The sequence below is a fragment of the Cervus canadensis genome, chromosome 24 (genome assembly GCF_019320065.1).
Source record: "Cervus canadensis isolate Bull #8, Minnesota chromosome 24, ASM1932006v1, whole genome shotgun sequence".
NCBI classification, from domain to species: domain Eukaryota; kingdom Metazoa; phylum Chordata; class Mammalia; order Artiodactyla; family Cervidae; genus Cervus; species Cervus canadensis.
In genome coordinates this window covers 5,989,314-6,011,971 of record NC_057409.1, presented here as the reverse complement: position 1 = coordinate 6,011,971, position 22,658 = coordinate 5,989,314, and the positions used below count along the sequence as shown (strand labels likewise).

The window sequence follows — 22,658 nt, the reverse complement described above, 5'->3', positions numbered from 1 at the left end:
TGGGAAGCTGAGGCACTGCCTGAGTGGATCCCGTCTCTAAAACCAGACACAGAGCTGAGCAGGGGATTGGTATGTGCGTTAGTTGCTCATTCGTGTCCGACTCTTTGCAACTCCATGGGCTGTAGCCCACCAGGCTCCTCTGTCCATGGAATTTCCCAGGCAAGAATACTGGAGTGGGTTGCCATGTCCTCCTCCAGAGGATCTTCCCGACCTAGGGATCCATCCCGGGTCTCCTGCATTGCAGACAGATTCTTTACTATCTGAGCCATGCAGGGGACTGGAAGTCATTTCAGATGCCAGTTCTCCCACTGCTTTGCATTATAGTCTTGGGAAAAACCCTTCACTTCTCTGAGCCCCTGTTTTCTATTCCAGAAAATGGAGCAATAAACGCCAATTTTTCAGGGTTGTTGTGAAGATAAAGTCTGATCAGGCAGTGCTTGGCACACTGGAGATGCTGCCTAGAGCCATCAGTTTTCTTCCCTCTCCCCACTCTCTTTTTTCTCTCTCTTTGAAGTTCCATTATCTGAATAAAGATTAAGCAATGATGGATTATGGGAAGAAATTTAGTATGAAATTCACTAGCACTTCGTTTGAGGCCTTACACAGTGGACCAATGAGGCATGGGTGCATTTATTAAGCCCTCTCAGTCTCAGCGTTCTCATCTCTAAAGTGGAATAACACCACTATATACCATACAGAGTGGCTGTGGAAGTTTAATAGGAAAAAATGGGCAAAGCTTTTAGCATAGCAAGCCTCTGGTCTTTCCGGTAGTCATGTACGGATGCAAGAATTAGATCATAAAGAATGCAGAATGCCGAAGAATTGATGCTTTCGAACTGTGGTGCTGGTGAAGACTCTTGAGAGTCACTTGGACAGAAAGGAGATCAAAACAGTTAATCTTAAAGGAAATCAACCCTGAATACTCATTGGAAGGACTGATGCTGAAGCTGAAGTTCCAATACTTTGCCCACTTGATGCAAAGAACTGACTCATTGGAAAAGACCCTGATTGCTGGGAAAGATTGAGGGCAGGAGGAAAAGAGGGTGACAGAGGATGAGACAGTTGGATGACATCACCATTTCAGCGGACATGAACTTGGGACAGAGAAGCCTGGCATGCTGTAGTCCACCGGGTCGGAAAGAGTTGGACACATCTTGACAACTGAACAACAACCACTAACACAAAAAAGAGTAAACGGAGGCTACCGCCATCATGGTTATCATCAACACGTGATAGGATAAGCCTTCACCAATGCTCATTAAATGAATGAATGCATGCAAAAGTGAGTGAATGAACGATAAGCATCTCCATGTCGCTACTGCTCCACATACACTCGGCAACAACCTGAATGCAGCCTGGCGTTTCATAGTTCACCCCCTCCTCCCCCGGCCTTTGCTCCCTCTCTTTGGAATATCCTTCCCTTCCACTTCTGCCAAGTAGAAGTTTCTGTTGAATAAACACATAAATTGATGTGGCCTACGCGGGCCCATCCGCCTCACAAATGACTCTTCTTGAGCTCTTGGGGGAGCCGAGGGGAGTGTGAACCTGTGTGCTTTGGGGCGGCTGCCAAAGGAGGCCACCTCCCCTGGGACGCCGGAGCCAATGGGAGCGGCCCGCCCGGGTCTGGCCAACGCCATTCGTCAGCGGCATCCAGAAGCCTTCCTGCGAAGCGGTTGTCAGCTCCGGGCTCCGGGCAGGCTGGGAAATCCCCGTGGAGCTGGGGAAAGGCCAAGCGAGAACCCGCTCCAAAAGCGCCCTCTCTGAAGAAGGCTGGGGGGTGGGGCCCACACGAACGGCGGGGCTCGGTTCGGACTTCCCTACCTGGGAGGATCTGGAGCACTCGTTAAAGAAATCGATGGCAGGCACCAGAAGGACTCTGAAGTGCCGGTGAGAGCCGGCTTACCTAGAAATAAATCTCCCCACCAGCAGCCTGGCCGCGCCTCGCCAAGTGGGGCTGGTTCGTGAAGGCAGAGGTGGTGCGGGGATGTCACAGCCCTACCGAGGGTGCGGGGCAGAAACCACTCTTGATTCTCCTCCTACCCCTCCTCTGCTGGTGTCTCCTCTGAGACGTTCATCTGCAACTTTTTCTTTCTCTTCTTAGACCCGGCCACTCTCCTGGATCCTAACCTCTCACTTCCGTGTCCTCTGCACACTTGTCTGTTCTTGACTACACCTCCCTACCGCTGGCAAAGAACCCTCCTGCCAATGCAGGAGACGCAAGAGACGCAGGTTCAACCCCTGGGTTGGGAAGATCCCCTGGAGGAGGAGATGGCAACCCGCTCCAGGATTCTTGCCTGGAAAATTCCATGGACAGAGGAGCCTGGCAGGCTACAGTCCATGGGGTTGTAAAGGGTCAGACACGACTGAGCAGCTAGGCACACATACCCCTGGCAAGTACCGAACCTATACCTGCAAATCACACAACCTACATCTGTCCCGAGGAAAAGGCACCACCATCCACCAGGAGTCATCCTTCATGCTTCCCTGGTCCTCTGAGTTCCAAAATACTGGTTGAATTGGTCCTCCTCGCATCTCTGCTGCCAGCCCTCCAACTCCACGCCACGCCCATTTCCCACTTGGTATCCCATGAGAGCCCTGTGCTGGGTCTACCTGTGTCCCTGGGACCTCCCTTGCAGTCTGTTCTCCATGTGGCAAGTTATAGGAATCTTTAAAGCAATATGAATCAGATCACATCATTCCAAAATCTCCTGATGGCTTCCTATCAGACTCTATCAAATTGAGTCCAGACCCTAAAGGCCTGGAAGACCCACCACAACCCAACCCGCCTCCCTCCCCAAGCTCCTCCCCCACTGATCTCTCCCTCGTTCCTGTGGCTCTTCCACACGTTTCTTTGTTCACTGAAGGCAGCTAGCACATTCCTGCCCTGGGGCCTTTGCACAGGCTGTTCTTACTGCCCAGAAAAACCCCACCCTCATCACTTGTCTGTCTAGTGAACTCTTAGCATCTTTCAAGGTTCTGCTCAACTGTCACTTAAATGAAGACTTCCTCTCATCCATGCCAGAATTATGGGTATTTCCTTGGTGCCCCCCGAAAACTTTGCTGGCTTTTCTATGGTTTGTATCACATCTTGTCTAATGACTGTGTCCAAACCTGTCTTTTCCCCTGGACTGTGAAGTCTTCCATCTCCAGTCACATCCACAACTCAGTTAGAACTGGACATGGAACAACAGACTGGTTCCAAATAGGAAAAGGAGTACATCAAGGCTGTATATTGTCACTCTGCTTATTTAACTTATATTCAGAGTACATCATGAGAAATGCTGTGCTGGATGAAGCACAAGCTGGAATCAAGATCGCCAGGAGAAATATCAATAACCTCAGATATGCAGATGACACCACCCTTATGGCAGAAAGTGAAGAGGAACTAAAAAGCCTCTTGATGAAAGTGAAAGAGAAGAGTGAAAGAGTTGGCTTAAAGCTCAACATTCAGAAAACTAAGATCATGGCATCCGGTCCCATCACTTCATGGCAAATAGATGGGGAAACAGTGGAAACAGCGGCTGACTTTATTTTTTGGGGCTCCAAAATCACTGCGGATGGTGACTGCAGCCATGAAAATTAAAAGACGCTTACTCCTTGGAAGGAAAGTTATGACCAACCTAGACAGCATATTAAAAAGCAGAGACATTACTTTGCCAACAAAGGTCCATATAGTCAAGGCTACGGTTTTTCCAGTGGTCATGTATGGATGTGAGAGTTGGACTATAAAGAAAGCTAAGCACCAAGGAATTGATGCTTTTGAACTGTGGTGTTGGAGAAGACTCTTAAGAGTCCCTTGGCCTGCTAGGAGATCCAACTAGTCCATCCTAAAGGAGATCAGTCCTGGGGGTTCATTGGAAGGACTGATGTTGAAGCTGAATCTCCAATACTTTGGCCACCTGATGTGAAGAACTGACTCATTTGGAAAGACCCTGATGCCGGGAAAGATTGAAGGTGGGAGAAGGGGGCCACAGAAGATGAGATGGTTGGATGGCATCACTGACTCAATGGACATGAGTTTGGGTAAGTCTGCGAGTTGGTGATGGACAGGGAGGCCTGGCGTGCTGCAGTCCATGGGGTCGCAGAGCAGACACAACTGAGTGACTGAACTGAACTGAACTGTGAAGTCTTCAGGTCTCCAGGCAAGCTTGGTTACTCTGCATAACCCCAGCATCCAGCTCAGGGCCCAGTCCAAAGCTGATGACAGCGAATGCTGAGTGAACTGATGTCTATCTCCCCATTGGCAGAGCCCAGCTGCCTCTTTCTGCACCCAGGCCCTGGGAGGAGGGGCTGACAGCTGTACCTCCGGTCTGCCCCGCTCTCATCACTTGTGCCTAGAATTCTCCATCAGAGTCTGGTCCCATCCACCTCTTAACAGTCATCCTAGAACATCTCTGGGAGAAAGCTGGGAGGCAGGAGGGCCAGGTGAAGAGTAAGAGCAGAGCGTCAAATCCTTGCTCTGCCACTTAGCAGCTGGGTGCTCTTGGACACTCACACAACTGCTTGCCTCAGTTTTCCCTCCTGTCTAATGGGATGAATAGCACTGCTGCAAGGAGGAATGGGGTTACCAGAGGTGATACCCTCAGCACATAGTGGGTGAGCAGGGGATAATTGCGGCAGCTGCAGGGCCTGCTGGTCCTGCACCCCTGGCAGGGGCCTGGGGATGCCTGGGCAGCCGCAGAAAGTAGGGCAGAGCTGCCTCGGGTTCACACCTCCGTCAGCCTCCCCAGCCCCTCCCGTCTCGGTAGGAAATGGGTCGTAGGCAGGACCCGCACTGGGATTTCTCATTTCCGCTCCCGTCTTTGGGGACAAACACTTTCAGTTTCATTTAATCATAAAGCTTCTTAATTAGTTTTTTTTTTAAATTCTGGGCTGCTAAGCTATCCCTGCCAGAGCGGGTGGGAAGGCTGGCTTCTGCAAAGCCAGAGGCTCCCTGGGCCTGACAGCAGTTGGTCCAGCCACCCTGGAAGCTGGGTGCCCAGCTCCCTCAAGCCTCTCCATGGTGCAGTGAGGGAGAAGCTGATTGCCTCCCATCATCTGGGCTCAGGCCGACCAACAACACCTGGAGTGCCTACTGTGTGCCAGGCGGGGGTCATGGCAGAGACAAGGCAAGGACTCCACCCTCCACCAAGACTGCAGGGAGGAAGGAACTCACTTGCTCATTTGCCCAACATTTATCAAGTGTCTCCTTGGAGGCAGCCGCAGGGCCCTGGGAGAACGTGGTGAACAGGACAATTGTGGTCCCTGGTCTCTTGGAATGCACTGCTCTGAGGAGGGGATGAGCAAGGAAACGATCACAAGCCAGCTGGGTGAGGCTGGACAGGTGTTTGCTGAACCTCCGAGACTCACCAGAGTTCAGCTGAGCCAGGAGTTAACGGAGTGGAAGGGCTGGGCGGGGCCTCAGAAGGCGGGGCTCCAGCCAGGCTGGCTGGAACTGCCTCCATCCCTCCCTCTCAGTCAGGGAAAGCCTTTCCATTCTTTTCTGTTTTTCAGTGGGCTTACCCTTAACTAATGCACATCCTATAGTCATTTACACCTTAGTCTGAATGAGGGCTCAGGGACCCCTTTCTCAGGGGCGGTCTCTGTGGCTCCCTGGGATGGCCTCAGGGAGCAGGTGAAAAAGCCATCAGTCAAGAGTTCCCTGGGCCTCTGATGGTCAGCTGCTCTGTCCCCCGCTGCCTCTGTACTGGGCACCACATCTGCCTCTTCTCCTTCACCTGCACAGCGACCCCCCCACTCTGACCCGAGAAAGGTGGTCTCATTTGTGTTTGACACGAGAGGAAACGGAGGCTCAGAGAGCAAAAGATGCCTGCTCAAGGTCACACACAGCTGGTTAGGGATGGAGCTGCGGTTTGAACCTACAGTTCCTCCTTCCTTGTCCACAGCTCTTTCTTTGACACCAGTGGCTTCCAACCCTGGGTCCCCGAGGGAGTCATGGGGGTCTGATTTAAAAGCTCAAAGAGAGACCCCTGTCCCCATACAAAGGGCACTCAGGCAAATGCAAACAGGTGTTTTACCTGGAATCAGAGCCACGTGGATTGGAGGCTCCGTTCTCTCTCCCTGTATGGAAGCTCTCTTGAGCAGTTTCAAATCTCTGCTTCAGAATGGATACACCACTAATTAGAATTTCAGAAATGCGGCTTTTGGGAAAACCAGTTTTCAGAACACCAGGCCCTTCAGGGTCCAGATGAAAGGGTCTTGGTAGGGAAAAGCCATGACCACTGCATTTTACTGAGATTGTGGCCTGATGCCTAGGACCAGAAAAGCAAGACTCAGAGAAGTCAAGGCACCTGCCTGAGGTCTCATAGCTGGGCAGGAGCAGAGCTGAGGCCAGGGCTCTTTCTGCTTCACCGGCCTGCCTGGTCTGGCGGGATGGTAGAAGCCCAGAGACCAGCCTGGGGGGGGCGGTCCCTGCGTGACGTGGGGGGCGGGGGGAGCGCCCGGGAACACAGGTACCTTCTCATAGTACTGCAGCTCATAATCCAGGATGACGCCGTTGGGCTGGTCGGGCTGGGACCACGACAGGGTGATGCTGTCCACGGTGCGGCTCACCTGGTGCATGATGGACACGGCCGAAGGCGCTGAAAGAGAGGTCAGAGGTCAGGGGGCGGGGCAGGCACGGGAAGGTGCAGCTTCTGAGCCGACCTCAAAGGTGCCCAGACAACAGACAGCTGTGGGACCAGAGACGGGGAGGCATCTGGCCTAAGTCACACAGCCAATCCGCAGGCGATGACAGAGTGAGGGGCCATGGGCGCTGCTCTCATGGGCCACCTTCAGGTTACGGACGCCGGCCGCTCCAGCCACACCCGCAGAAGCTCGGCCACGTCAGGTCAAGACAGAGCCGCTGGGCCCCTTCTCTGATCTGGCCCCGGGTGGGTTGGACCTAATGTCATTCATTCTCTCTCGAAGCTTACGGTCTATGGAGTCCCTAGACATGGTGATGGGCTCCAGAACAGGGAAGCAGAGAAGGTGGGAGATTCATTCGTTCCTTCAAGAAATTTACATTGAGTGCCTCCTAGGTGGAGGGATATAGCAATGAATAAAACTGACCGCCAAAAAGAAATATATAAAAATAATGTCATTCATGTCAATGTATGGCAAAAACCACCACAGTGCTGTAAAGTGATTGGCCTTCAATTAAAATAAATAAATTAATTTAAAAAATAAAAGAAAAAGAAAAATTAAAATCAATCAATCAATCAGTTCATAGCTACTCTGGAAAAGTCTGGTGGCTCCTTAAAAAGTTAAACATAGAATTACCCTATGATCCAGCCATTCCACTCTTAATCACATACCCCAGAGAACTGAAAGCAGCTATTCAAGCAAATATTTGTATATGGATGTTTACAGCGGTACTATTCACAACAGCCAAAAGGTGTGCTGTGCTGAGTCTATCAACAGATGAATGTCTATCAACAGATGAATGAATAAACAAATTGTGGCATTCACATATAACAGAATATTACTTAGGCATAAAAGAGAATGAAGCACTGTCATACGCTATGATAAAGATAAACCTCAAATCTGTGCTAAGTTAAGGGCGGATGCCAACTGTGTGGAATAGATAAGGTGATGGAGACAGTAAGTAGATTGTGGTTGCCAAGGGTTGGGTGAGGGGGCATGGGGAATGCTGGGTTTGGGGTCTTCTTCTGGGGTGATGAGCATGTTTTGGCAGTAGGTAGAGGTGGTAAGCGCCCACATTGTGACCGCACTATGACGTCACTGAACCGTGCATGTTAACATGTTAATTGCATGTTATGGGAACTTCACCCATCCCTCCCTGCAGGGCTGCTGGCGCCCTCATGGAGGGGAGTTAGATGAACGAGACAAGAAGTCACAGGAGGTTGTGTTTGGAGCTGGAAGGACCCTTAGAAATAATTTAGTCCCGTTCCCTCATTTTACAGATGTGGAAGCTTAGGTCTGGAGAGGGTTGTAAGCTGCCCCGGGGTCATAGTGAAGTCAAGCTCGCAGCCCTTTCTTTGACTCCTTTCACAGAGCACCCCCCCCCCCAACCCCCGTGCTAGTTGCCTTCTTCTTAAATGGAATGAACCTGCACAAAGCACCTACGTCGTGTTGGCCGTGGCCCCGGACCCTTCACGCACGTGTGTCCTGAGCTGACTGTTGACGAGGGGGCTGTATTAGCCCCACCAACAGGTTCAGCTCCCGAAGCTCAGAGCCGCACAAGGCTTCCTGAGATCACACAGCCCATCCGGGGGGATGCTGGGGTCTGAACCCAGGTCTGCTGCTCCCAGAGCAGGGTTCATCCAGGAATTCTGGCCTGGTTCTTCCCTATGGCGTGGCTGGAGTGGGGAGCCCCCTCAGCTCTCTGGGCCTGAGGGTTTCATGGTCCCAGGAGGGGCTGAGGACTCACTGGGGTTGGGGGAGCACCTCCTGTAGTCTCTCCTGGCTCCTGGGTGGGTCCACGACAAGCGGATGCCCTGTCTCAACCATCTTGGCGATTATCACAGGAGGCTGAGGCTGACTCTTCTCCTCCCACCCAAATCCTGCTTTGCAGGGGCTCTGGCCACACAGACAGGAGCGTAGGCCAGGGACGGGTAGGGGGTCCTGGAGGATGAGCACTTGAGATGCATCACCTGTTTCCTGCTCTGTCTCCGCCCCTTCGTCCCCCAGGTGGAGGTAGCAGTCTCTCGGTCAGAAGACTCAGGGCCTGCTCTCCTGCCTGCTGCAAACTGACTGCCCTATGAGCTGCAGGCTATTAATATCCCCAGTTTATAGATGGAGAAACTGAGGCTTGGAGCTACTCAGTGATCTGCTCATGGCTCATGCAGCCAGGCAGTGGAGGGCTGACTCTTGAAACTGGTAGCTCAGGCTCTTCACCAGTGCAGCTCTGGTTACCGTGAGATCAGCCTGGTTCCAACCAGGCTGGGGCAACCTTGGGCAGGCGGCCCCCCTCTCTGGACCTGGTTCCTCCTCTGCACCGTGGGCACAGCTGGAAGATCCCAGAGAGCTTGCAGCTCAAATGCTACCTGCCTGTCCTTCCTGGTTGACCTTGGTCCTGGAGTTGCATCAGCCCAGGAGGGGCCAGCGTGGGCCCGAGCAGGTCCAGGCTTCCTTCTAGCACCTCAAGGAGCTGTGAAAAATGGGCCCGAGACATCCTAGAAGGGGTGGCATCACCCACAACAAGGACTTGGAGCCTGGACCAGGTGTCCCTGAAGTCCTCTGTTCTTTCTGCATCCGCCCTACCCCCCACCCCCAAGGGAGCTCGTCTGTCCCTCAATTCAGCTTCTTGTCCCGCCAAGGGGCAGCAGGCTTCTTGGGAAGATTAGAGACCTGCCTCCTTGCAAGGAGATCCAACCTGTCCATCCTAAAGGAAATCAGTCCTGAATATTCATTAGAAGGACTGATGCTGAAGCTGAAACTCCAGTACTTTGGCCACCTGATGCGAAGAGCTGACTCATTGGAAAAGACGCTGATGCTGGGAAAGATTGAAGGCAGGAGGAGAAGGGGATGACAAGATGAGATGGTTGGACGGACTCGATGGACATGAGTTTGAGTGAGCTCCGGGAGTTGGTAATGGACAGGGAGGCCTGGCGTGCTGCAGTCCATGGGGTCGCAAAGAGTCAGACACGACTGAGCGACTGAGCTGAACTCCCTACAGTTTCCTCCTTAGTCAAACAAGGAGACTCCGTCTTCCTTGTTCCTGCCTCACTAACCACTGTTTATTGAGCACCTGCTAAGCTGGGCACTGTGTTAAGCCTTTGACATTCACGAGCCCATTTAATCCTCACAGCTACCTGTGAAGCAGAGCTCCTTCAGCCCATTTAGCAGATGGGGAAACTGAGAATCACAGTAAAGTGACTTGCCTGAAGCTACATAGACAGTAAGCAGCAGGACAAAGCAACATATATTCATGCTTCATGAAGTCACTTGAAGGGTTTTCAGGGCTGTGTGCATGAGTATAATCATAACAAGGATAAAGCCGCTAACCTAACTCTTTCTGAGTACTTATTCTGTGCCACGCCCTATTCCAGGCACTTAACACCTATTAACACAGCTGTAGAGACTTCCCTTGGAGAAGGCAATGGCACCCCACTCCAGTACTCTTGCCTGGAAAATCCCATGGATGGAGCAGCCTGGTAGGCTGTGGTCCATGGGGTCGCTAAGAGTCGGACACAACTGAGTGACTTCACTTTCACTTTTCACTTTCATGCATTGGAGAAAGAAATGGCAACCCACTCCAGTGTTCTTGCCTGGAGAATCCCAGGGACGGGGGAGCCTGGTAGGCTGCCGTCTATGGGGTCGCACAGAGTTGGACACGACTGAAGCGACTTAGCAGCAGCAGCAGCAGCAGAGACTTCCCTGGTGGTCCAGTGGTCAAGACTCTGTGCTCCCAATGTAGGGGGCATGGATTCAATCCCTGGTTGGGGAACTGAGATCCCACATGATAAACAACACCCCCCCCCCACCGCCACCAAAGAACCAGACACAAGTGTAACACAGCATTCTCACAATTGCCCTGTGAGCTGGGGGCTATTAACATCCCCAGTTTACTGATGGAGAAACTGAGGCTTGGAGCTATTTGGTGACCTGCTCAAGGCTCATGCAGCCAGGCATTGGAGGGCTAGCCCTTGGAACTAGCCCTCAGGCTCTTCAGCAGCACACCTCTGGTTACCGTGAGATCAGCCTGATTCCAAGTAAATGCGCACCGGAAATTAACAAGGAAATTGATAGACCCCCCGAGCCGGGGGTCGGGGGTTGGGGGGTGGTCAGAGCTCTCAGCATCTGGGTTTCCTCATCTGCAAAGTGAGCCTCATGGTTACACATGTCGGGGCTGTTTAGAGGACGGAGGAGTGAAAACACTTCGGACACATAATGTGGTGTCCGGCACCTGGTCAGCGCCGTGAGTGATTGGGGGTGTGTCCCTGTTTGCTGGCCACTGAGCAGCTGACCTGAGCTTTGTTCGAGCCTCTCAATAACAGTGTGGGGTGAGGGTTAATAGCTGCAATTTGCAGAAGAGGAAACTGAGGCAGGAGACATGGGTTCGATCCCTGGGTTGGGAAGATTCCCTGGAGAAGGAAATGGCAACCCACTCTAGTATTCTTGCCTGGAGAATCCCATGGACAATGGGGGCTACATTGTCCAGGCTCCTGTCCAGGAGGAGCCTGGCCGGCTACAGTCCATGGGGTTGCAGAGTCACACACAACTAAGCGTGCGTGCGCGCGCGCGCACACACACACACACACACACACACACACACGCTCTGAGAGGCATGATGACTTCAAAGTCACGGCTAGTGAGGAGCTGAGCTGTGCCTGGAGACTTGTGCCCAAGACTGCCCTCTCATTTGCCCAGGCCAGAGTCTTCTGGGGCCTGCAGCCTCGGAGAGTCCGGACGCAGTGGGACAAGTAGTTTCGGGACAGGCATAGGGACGGGGCTGCAGAGGCAGGTGGGGGCCAGACCTCCAGACTTAGGCTTTATCCCTGAGGCCCTGGGCGGCCATAGGAGGTCTGCAGTAGGGGTGGTAACACACACAAGAAGGAAGGCCCACAGCTAACACCTGACACTTCCTTGTTCACTCCATGCCAGGCACTTCGGCAAATGCTTTACATCAATTAAGTCATTTAACATTCACAGCAACCCAATGAGGCTGGTATTATTATTATCCCCATTTCACAGATGAGGAAGTGGAGGCACTGAAGTATGAGGTAAACTGGCCCAAAGTTACCAAGCCCCGGAGCTGGGATGTGAACCCAGGCCCACGCACATCCATCTCCTGTCCTCTCCGCTGGCTGTGGCAGAGGCAGGCTGACCACGGAGGTCTGGAGGCCAGGGGGTCTCAGCGGGCCTCTGAGGACAGCGTGGCCCACCGCCCACCCGGCCGTCCTGGCTCTGGGCGCTCAGCTGTTGGTGGAGGCAGGTCGCCCACGGTCAGGGGGGTCTGGGTTTGGTGGGCTTAGCTGGTAGGCTTGGGTTACAGGCAGCGAACCCGGGTTCTGATCCCATAAGCCCCGTCACCCTGGGTGTGGCAAGGAGGAGGCATTCGCCGGGAAGACGATCAAGGCGGGCCAGGAGGGCTGGCCTTTCTCCTGGAATCCGGGGGGATTAACGGCGGAGAAAAGGGAACAGCTGGACGATCCCCCATCCCTCCTGGCTGCCCGCCGCCCACCCTGAGGTGTCAGGTTGCCCTGTGAGTTGCTCTTTAGGGAATTCTGGTATTTTCAATTACCAGCCGGGCGCACCGGCAGGGAGGTGGGGTCAGGGGCGCCCCGTGACCCCTGCAAGAAGATGGAGCCCCAGGGAGCGAGCACAAAAGAGGCTTGCGGGGGTCGAGAGGGGACGGGGGAGGCCGGCCGGGCAGGGCCTTGCTCAGTGGGAGCAGGTGGTCAGGGGCCCCGCTGCCCCCAGCAAGCCCTGGGGGGAAACTTCCAGTCTCTTCCTCAGCTGAAACCTGGAGAAGGAGCCTTTCCTTCTGTGAGCCTCTTTCTCCCCCAGGGCCTGAAGGAATAGGAGGAGGGGGTTTCTGGGGTCTTCTGGGACTAGGGTCCTTTGACAGGCAGGAAGTCGGGAGGCCTGTGGGTCTGGCTACTGCAAGAGGGTGTGGGTTTGGGTCTCATTCAGTGCTGAGCTCTAAGGAAAGAGACCCCCACTCGGTATTTGCCCTTTCACCAGAAGATTCCATGAGCTTAGAGGGGCGGGGAAAGAGTTGCTGTCACTGGGGGGGTCAGAGACGCCACCCCAAACCCCAGACTCTCAGACCCCACTGCCTCCCTGACATCTTCCCACGCCCTCCGTGGATTCCACTGGGAATAAAACCCACGGGCTCCCAAGCCCCACCCACACTGGCTGCCTCTCTGTCCCTGATCACACTGAGGTCATTCTTGCCTCGGGGCCTTGGCCTCACGGTGTTTCTGCCCGGAAACCTCCTCCCCCAGCTCTTCCATGACCAGTGCCTCCTCGTCATTCAAGTCGCATCACCTTCTCAGAGAGGCCCTTCCTGACCACCAGCCCGGCCGCAGTCACTGACCAGGCCACATGCTCTTTTCTTTATAGCATGAACAGTCTTCTCTGCAGACGGGGGCCTTGTGGCTCTTGTTCAGTCTATCCCTAGTGCCTGGAACAGTATGTAGCTCAGAGCAGGCACTCGGTCGATTCTTGGTGGAGGAAGAAAGGAAGAGGAGAGGAGGGAGGATGGGAGGCTAGCTCTCATTTTTTAGCCCTTTCAGCAGTGGCTGAGTCCACTGACCTTGGGGTTCGTAGCCTCAGGCAACATCCAGGAGAAGGCTATATGGCTTGTGTGATGCATGCATTGCTCAGTTGTGTCCGACTCTTTGAGACCCTATGGACTGGATCCTACCAGGCTCCTCTGTCCATAGGATTCTCCAGGCAAGAATACTGGAGTGGGTTGCCATGCCCTCCTCCAGGGGATCTTCCCGACCCAGGGATCGAATCTGCATCTCTTACATCTCCTGCATTGGCAGGTGGGTTCTTTACCACTAGTGCCGCACAGGAAGCCCTTTTCACATAATAGCTATTGTGTTTTGGAACCAGTAATCTGAGGAACATATTTTGGAGGGGGAAAAAAGTTGGTCCAGGAGATACTATTATTCTTTCCCTTAAACCTGAGAAGAACTCCTGTCTGGGGCGGCAAGGGGCAGTTCACCTGCTCATTCACTCTTCCCTTGACTCACTGCCGATTTAGCTGTATCCACCTGGTGCCACAGGATCAGACAGAGTCCATCTTACAGATGAGGAAAGAGAGACTCAGATCAATGTCTCCTGCCCAGGGTGCCTCAGGTCCCAAGCAGTGGGGCTGGGATCAGGACCCAGGTCTGCCTGACTCGAAAACCCAGGTTGTTTTTCTCTCCTGGTTGTTTGGCCCTATCCACAAATGTGATTTGAGCAGGCTGAGGTCTGGCTCTGGGCTTCATGTTGTGGAAACATCCAATGGTCCACCCCCTAGTGGGCTGCTCAAGCACCCCTGATGTCATCTGAGGCCACCCAGTGGGAACCGGTCCCACCCCAGCATCTGGACTAGCAAGGGGGGAAGAGCCTGGACCTCGAATCAGGGGACCTAACTCAGCCTTCTGTGGGGACAGTGGCAAGGATGCTGGCAAGGTTAAATGAAGACCTGCATCTAAAGTGTTTAGCACAGGGCTTGGCCCAGAGTAAAGGATCTGGGTACATCAGCCATGTGTCACTGTCTGGGCCACTCAGACTCTCAAACAGCGCTGTGAGTAGCTGAGTGCTTAGCAAAGGATCATGAATGGTGGTGGTGATGGTGGAAGAGGGGAGAAGGAGCAACATCCAGGGTTCAGGTCCCATCTCTCTTATGCTCAGGTGACACTATTACTTCAGGCCAGTTACCCCTTCCTCTGAGCCCCGCTAAAATGTAAAATGGGTTGTGGCAGACAGTATCCACTGCCTACCAAATATCCATTCTTCCTTTCTCAAATTAACAGAATCCTGGTTCTTCACTGAGCACATTCTTCCTTAATAAAAGATTACACTTTCTCAAGCTTTTCAGCAGCTAGAAGTGGCCATGTAACAATGTGCTTGCCAATGAATGATAAGCTAAAGTGTGGGACTTCTAGAGAGTCTCTTTAAAATGAAGGAGCCCTACCCTTGTCACTTTTCTTCTTCCATCTTGCTGCCTGGCATATGGATGTGATAGCTGGAGCTCTTGCAGCCATTTTGGGCTATAAGGAAAAGAAACTGTGTGCTGAGGAGTCTGAATCTCTAATGATTCCATCCAGTTGCCCTAACTCCTGTTTTCTGACATCCTTTACACATAAGAAAAATAAATCTCCATTTGGTCTAAGTTACTATGTAGACAGGTTGTATTAATTGCATCTCTATATCTACAACCTTTGTCCTAGAATTTGTGTAATCCCCCTCTGGCTATGGCTTTGGGCTTGGCTGTGTGACTTGCTCTGGCCAGTGGAATTTAAGTAAATATGATATAAGCAGAGGCTTGAAAAAGCCCTCCCATGTACCTGATGGCTGTGAGAACAGACCCAGGCTGACCTGTTGGAGGCTGAGACACATGGAGCAGCCTTGTTGCCCCAGCAGTCCCTGCCAGGGCCATTCTTGACTAGCTCACAGCACTCCACCCCAAACATGCAATAGAGCCCTGACAAAATCCAAAGAACTGCTGAGCGACCCGGAGTAGCTGAAGCACAAACATACGATTGCTCCCTGCCAAGACCCATCCAGCCAGGAGACTCACAAGCTAGATAAGTGCTTCTTGCTTTTACGGTTGATTGTTAAACAGCCTTACTGTGGCAGCGGCTATCTGTTCTTTTTCTTGCTCTCATAGGCAGCCAAACCAATCTCAGCTGAGAGTCTAGGCGGGCAAGGCCTCCCCCTGCAGAACGCTTGGGAGGATGAAAGAGGCTGATGCGTGCAGAGGGCTCGGCCCGGGGAGGGAAGTGCCCTCTTCCTCTCTCTTCCTTTCCCCAGGCATGGGCCTCACTGGGGGTTCTCTTGTTCTGTCTCTTTCTGATCCTCTCCACCCCTAGAGAGAGAAGTAGGTGAGCACTTGCTCATGCCAGTTCTGGAGACCAGCCACTCTGTGCCCACTCCACAGGAGGGCGAAAGGATCAGAGGCGAACACGGCTGGTAGAAAGGGCTTCGGAAAGTTGAAAGTTTTTCCGTGAGAAAGCTGCGTGGAGTGACGTTACGGACAGAGGCTGTGACAGCAGGCCAGGGGGTGGGAGACCAGCTCCGCCAAGCACCTGCTGCATGGTCTTGGGCAGGCACTTAGGAAGCTGCCGGGGCCTCAGTTTTCCTCCCTATAAAAGGAGGTGTTTGCACTGGATGGATGCTAATGTGTTTTTTAATTTGACCTCTGTTACCTCCCGGGTGTGATAGGCAGGATCACAGCTCCCGAAGATGTCCACGACCTAATCCCGGAATTGGTGAATCTGTTATCTTACATGGCAAAAGACACTGCAGATGTGATTAAGGTTATGGCCCTTGAGATGGGAGATTATCTTGGATCATCCAGGTGGACCCAGTCTAATCACTTGAGTCTTTAAAAGAGGAGGGAATCTTTCCCAGATGAGAGTCAGGCCAGAGAGTGAGAGTATGAGGAAGACTTGACGCCCGGTTGCTGCTTCTGAGATGCGGCGGGGGTGGGGTGGGGTGGGGTCTCTGTAAGGACCAGAGAGAGTCCCCTGGGAGCTAGGGAACCTCCTAGATGACAGTCAGCAAGGAAACGGAGATGTCTCTGCTACAAACACAGGGATCTGAATTCTGCTAACACCCGAACGAGTGAGGCCACCAGCAAGCAACACAGCCCTGCGAACGCTTGAGTTTAGCCTAGACTTCTGACCCATGGAACTGTAAGACAAAAACTACATCTCTTTCTCCATTGCTAAGTTTGCGGCATCTTGTTGCAGCAGCAACAGGAACCTAACACAACTTCTGATTTCATTCGAAGCCCAGCTACCATGTACTGTGCCCAGGGCTTCTACCACATTATTACTAACCTGGCAACGATCTTGGAAAGCTGGGATGATGAAAACATGTCCATCTGGAAGGGGAAGACTCTGAGGCTCAAGGAAGTAAGGGTCCCTAGACAGCCTGATCCCATAGCTTGGAAAGGGGCGTGCTACGTGAGGGTGGAGTTTGTCAAGCCCAGCACTGATGCCTCTTTTCCCCCCATGACTCCCTAGGACATGACGATGGGGGAATCTTCCTAACGGGTCGTTCAGTATGGGTGGCCCCAAAGGCTGCACTGCCTCAGCCAAGCGGTGGTGTGGCAGGTCCAGGCACACGGCTTGCCCCACCTCTGCAGAAGGTTTGGCTCCAGTTTCAGCACTGAGCCTTGAGTACGCAGTGATGTCATTATTCAGGGTCTGTCAGTGACTTGAAGGTGGGCAAGTCATTTAACTCCTGCCTTTCCTTACCTGTAAGATAAAAGAATAACAGGACCTACTGAGGTTGGGGAGATTTATCATCCAGCACTTCGTTATCTGGCAAATAATAAACACTTGCCAAATTGAGCTATTATTATGATTAGAGTGAATATAGGATGATTTGTGTGTGTTTAGATTTCCTGTGTTTTTATTTTTTGGCCATGGGATCTCAATTCCTCAACCAGGAATCGAACCCACGTCTCCTGCATTGAAAGTGTGGCGTCCCAACCACCGGGCCACCAGGAAAGTCCCGATCCCTGCTTTTTGAGTACTGACCACTTCAGGCAGCCTCTGAGGCACCTTCAGAGCCTGAGCTCACAGCACCCCACAGGCGAGTGTGGTGATACCCAGGAGGAAGATGTGATCGGATGCCGGCTAAGTGACCTGTCTGGGCCTATGTGCCTGTGAGCAGCTAGGCTTGATTCAAAACCAGGTTTGTTTGCCTGATTCCAAAGCCCAGACCCTTCTCTCCACCCCTGGGACCAGGCAGAGACGCGGCTCGTCAGGGCTTGCTTGGGGTGAGAGTGAGTCCGCTGCAGCCCTGGAGGGCCACCCAGAGTACTGAGGCAGGCTAGAGGGCCAGCCCCCTGTGGCTGAGGTGCTGCATGCACCTAGGTCTGTATGGCTGTCTCCGCCCTGTCATCTGGATCTCGGCTCCCGTGCCACCTCCTGAGAGAGGCTCTCCTCCGATTCTCTGACGCCCTCGCCAAGGCTCCCCTTCCCTCTCCCCATCTGTCCCCGTGTTGTCTTGTATTTTTGTGTTGAGAACCATGGGCTCTGCACAGCCAAACTGAACCCTGCCTCCTCCCCTGTCCCAGCTGAGTTAGCCCAGGCACGCGCCTCAGCCAATGCTGTTTCCTAAACCTTCAAGTGGGGACATGCAGCCAAGCCTGGTCTCCTGCCTCTGGGCACCCCCACTCCCCACCAAGAGGACTTGTGAACACAGGCAGAAAGGCGTTCTGGAATGGCTGAGTGTGGTTCGAAGTCAGCGTGATGGCTTTATGAAGTCAGAAGACAGCTCTGGCCCCCGTGAATGCCAAGGGAGTACAAGCCAGCCCCAATCACTTGCCCCAAAGAAATACTTTTTCCTTTTAAGGCCATGAGCTAGCTATTTATATATTGAATTTTAGGGTCTGATTAAAACCGAGCACTGAATGCATTTGTCTGGAAATCCAGTCTCCGGCCTTATTTTCCAGCATCATCGGAATTCTCCACGCCTCTCCTCACTCCACGCTTTTCTAGACCCCTTGGCAGCTGCTCACGAAGCACCCACTGCGGTGTGCCCCCATCTAGGCACCAGGAAAACCACAGTGAGGGGAAGGGACCCATAGTGTACTGCCGAGTACTGACGCTGGGGAGACAGACAGGAACGAAATGATCACAGACACGAGACTAAAATCTCAGCCACAGGAAGCTGAGGGCCGTGGTGCTGGGGGCATGTGACCGAGTCAGGATGGTCAATGAAGATGAGCTAAGGTCAAGAGGAAGGGGGAAAGGCGCAAAGCATCCCAAGCAGTGGGAACAGCATGTGCAAAGGTCCTGTGGCAGAGGAGCTTAGTGCCTCAGAGGAAGACAAAGGAGAATTCCCCTCCAGTTTGCCTCCTGTATTCTTTTCTCCCAGGATACCTTCTTCCCTGCCTGAGTCCATCTCTGTCTGTTAGAAGCCTCTCCATTCTTCAAAGAAAGTAAAAGTGTTAGCAGCTCAGTCGTGTCCGACTCTTTGTGACCCCATGGACTCTAGTCTGCCAGGCTCCTCTGTCCATGGGATTCTCCAGGTAAGAATACTGGAGTGGGTTCCTACTCCAGGTGATCTTCCCAACCCAAGGATTGCACCTGGGCCTCCTATAATGCAGGCAGCTCCTTTACCTGTCTGAGCCACCAGGAAAGACCCCCCCATTCTTCAAAGATAAGCTCAAATGCCTCCTCTTTCAGGAAGCCTTTCATGGCATGCCTTTCTCCCATTCCCTAGGAGGAAATGATTTCTCCCTCACCTCCCAGGCCCCTCCTTGCGTCCTCATTCATGCCTTATTGTACATAAACTACATCCAGGTCTCATCTTCCCAACCACAGCAGAAATCTTCAATGGCAGGAGCCATGTCTTCTCCAGTGTAGACTTGGAGTCACACGGTTCTGGGTTCAAACCCTAGTTGAGGCCACTTAGTAGTGGGACTTTACATACATGGCTCCACTTCTCTGGGCCTCTGTTTCCTCCTCTGGCAGAAGGGGAGGATGTGGTGAGGGTGTGTGTGGTTGCACAGCCCTCAGCTGGGCTCTGGATGCCTGAGAGAGAGTGGGGCTTATCCTGGGGCTTGGAACAAAGAGGATGGGGAAAGAGTGGTTATGGCCCAAGAAAGCCCCAGGGCTTACAGGGCTTTGTTGTTCAGTTGCTGTCACGTGCAACTCGGCGACCCCATGGACTGCAGCACGCCAGGCTTCCCTGTCCTTCACTGTCTCCTGGAGTTCGCTCAAAGTCATGTCCATTGGCTCGGCGATGCCATCCAACCATCTCATCCTCTGTCACCCTCCTCTCCTCCTGCCCTCAATCTTTCCCAGCATCAGGGTCTTTTCCAATGAGTCTGCTCTCTGCATCAGGTGGAAGGATTGGAGCTTCAGCTTCAGCATCAGTCCTCCCAAGGAATATTCAGGACTGATCATCCTTTAGGATGGACTGGGCTGGATCTCCTTGCAGTCCAAGGGACTCTCAAGAGTCTTCTCCAACACCACAGGTCAAAAGCATCAATTCTTCGGCACTCAGCCTTCTTGATGGTCCAGTTCTCACACCCACAAATGAATACTGGAAAAAACCATAGCTTTGACTATACAGACCTTTCTCAGCAGGGGTTTGGATTCACTTAAATTTTACCCTCCCAAATCTAATGGTAAGGAACACCTGAGCCACTTGTGAAAAGTGCTGATTCCCCGGGCTTATTCCTGGGGTTCTGATCCAGCAGGTCTGGGGTGGGGTCAGGGGACCTGCATTCTGGAAAAGCTTTCATAGATTAAAAAAATTATTTATTTATTGGCGGAGCTGGCTTCGTTGCTGTGCGCGGGCTTTCCCCAGGTGTGAGTAGTGGGGGCTACGCTTCATTGCCGCGCAGGGGCCTTCCCTGCAGCGGCTCCTCTTGTGGAGCACGGGCCCCAGGGCGCTCAGGGTCTGCAGTTGTGGCCCGCAGGCTTAGCTGCTCCATGGCATGTGGGGTCTTAGTTCCCGGACCAGGGATGGAACCCGTGTCCCCTGAATTGGCAGGCAGATTCTTAACTCTTGGACCAACAGAGAAGTCCCTCTCATGGACTTTTGATGCACAATTTGGTGGGGAAATTGAGGTCCAAAGGGAGGAAGTGATTTTCTTGAGTGCGATGGGTTAGAGGGCGGATCTCAGCTCCACCTCTCTTGTAACAGGACCTCACACCCACACCCTTTCCCAGGAGCCCTGCAGGCTGTGTTCACTGTGGACCACTGTGCCACAGGTGGTGGCATGGGTTTATGTGGCCTGATATCGCTCGGCCACTTACATTCTCGCCATCACCACAAGAGAAACAAGCCCAGGGAGTTGCTAGTCCAAGGAGGATGGGGAGACGCATAGAACTGACCCAATTCAGCCACATTCTGGAGCTCTGCCCAGATTGGTGCAGATTAGATAAACCCTAGCTGATGCCCAGACTAGTGAGTGAGGAAATGAACGTTATTATGGTAAAATTCTGGGTTTGGGGGTGGTTTTGTTATACAGCGTTATCGCAGCAATATCTGACCAATACAGTAAAGTCACAAAACAAAGGAATGACAAAACTGGGTTTCAAACTCAGGTCCCCCTGCGACTAACCCAGGGCTTGTTACTCACTGCTCCTGCCTTTAATCCTGAGGGCTCCCCCAGCACCTTCCTCTCTGGGGCCCTCATTTCCACTCTGCCCCACCTCTATTCTCTGGGAACTTCCAGCTCCAGACAGGAGGGGTCCACTCCAGCAGCCCTTGCTGCTAGCAAGCTGAGCATTGTTAAGTAGGCAGTTTGACTCTTGGGGATCCCGAATGGTCACAGGGGAGGCCTGCACACCTAGGGAAAGAACTCCAGGGACTCTGGGGAATTTCTAGCTTCTCCCAGTTGAAAAGAGTTCCCTCGTCTCCACCCCGCACTGGGAGCCTGGGCTTCCCTACCTCAAGGGCTTTGTCAACCTGGAGAGACTCAGAACCAAGGCTTCATAATCTGCCGCGTGTCTTTGCCAACAGCTGCTGGCGTTGGAGGGGTTTCTCAGATTGCCCGCCTTGAGTCAGCTCCATCCGGACCCCCATCCGAGGCGGGCTTAAATGCACCCGTGAGCCTACAAGGGCTGCAGCATTCACTCATAAACGTGCCCTCTCGGCCCAGCAACACCACAAGCACTCACAAACATGACTATGCTCTTTCTATGACACAAACACACGGATGGGCTGAGCCACCCTCAGGCATACAAACTCAAGCTCGGATGTAGCAGAAGTATGCACACTCACACATGGACACTCATCAGATCCCCCCAGTCCACGGTTCCTCGGAGGCACCATAGATGGTGCTGAGCACTGGAGTCTGTTAGACCTAGTCAATTCCTGCCTCACACCCTGCCTAGCTTTGTGACTCAACTTTTCTGAGTACCATCTGTGAAATGGGGACACAGATGCCTCCTACTCCTGGAGGCCGGGGGGTGGGTGGCAGTGAGGTCATGTATAAAAACACCCCTCAACCAGGTGGAGCTGGCTGCCGCCTCTCCTTCCATGTGCATGTGCATGCCTTTTCTTCCTCTCAAAATCCCATCTGTTTCCATCAAGCCCTTCAAAACTCTGTGAGTCTTTCAAACTGCAGGTCAAATTCTGCCCCCTCCTGGAAGGCTTCCTGGACCTCCATCTCTGGATGCCCAGCCCACTCACTGTCTGTCTTGGAGCCTGGTCTCCCTTCGCCCCACTTAGATGGGCCCCAGACCACACTCACAGCAGGGCCTTGCAAAGACTGCTGAGTAAATTACTAAGGCGCACACTCAGAGGGCCAACCACAGTCTTCAGAAGGAACTGCAGGAACCATGAAATGCTGGAAAATCTCACGTGTCCCTTGGATGGGGATGAGACTGGGAAGGGTCTCCTGGACCTGGCCATCTGGAGGTCCCAGGTGAGCCTGAGGACAACGGCCTTGGTGGAGAGGTGGGGCTGGAAGCTTGAGTGCCGTGGAGTGAAGGGGGATGAGGGGAGGTGAGGGGAGGTGGTGGGATGCATCATTTGGCAACCATTTTTTTGTTTTAAAGGAAACCAGGGCAGAAGATGGGGGTGGGGACATGGGGGTCACAGATGGATTATTAAAGGTAAGCCTGGGGAGAAGAGTTTTGCTGGAATTAGACTGGAGGGGGCTGAAGGTTCAGAAAAAGCACATGTGGAAACTGCTAGATGGCCACTGAAGTCTGTCTCCTCACCTGCTGTTGTGATGGAGGTTTAAGTTAGGCTGGGAGAGATGATGTTTCCCGACCTCCTTTGCAGCTTGGGGAGGCCACGAGACCACGTTCCTTCCAGTGGACCGTGCCCAAGAGTGGGAGGCGCCGCTTCTGCCTACCTTGCTTAAAACATACCGCTGCCCCGGTCTCCTGTCTCTCCCGTTTGTACAGGTCAGAGAGCAGACAAGCCCGCGACTCAGCTTCGAACAGGCGGATGAGGAGCGTGGAGGCTCGTGAGACAAGAGAGAAGGAAGCCAGGTCCCTGAAACTCCAGGTGGATCAGAGCTGCCCCTGCTGACCTGGCCTGCTCACCCCTGGACTCTTACACGAGAG

At 53.1% G+C, this 22,658-nt stretch overlaps 1 protein-coding gene across 2 annotated transcripts in view; it reads right to left on the bottom strand.

The window, feature by feature from the left end:
• EPHB2 (EPH receptor B2) overlaps positions 1-22,658 on the bottom strand; it is a 213,240-nt gene that overhangs the window by 31,019 nt on the left and 159,563 nt on the right. For both annotated transcript variants that reach the window (XM_043444771.1, XM_043444772.1), the window contains exon 6: positions 6,457-6,581. In XM_043444771.1, the coding sequence (XP_043300706.1) occupies positions 6,457-6,581 (125 nt within the window). The remainder of the gene's footprint in view (positions 1-6,456; positions 6,582-22,658) is intronic.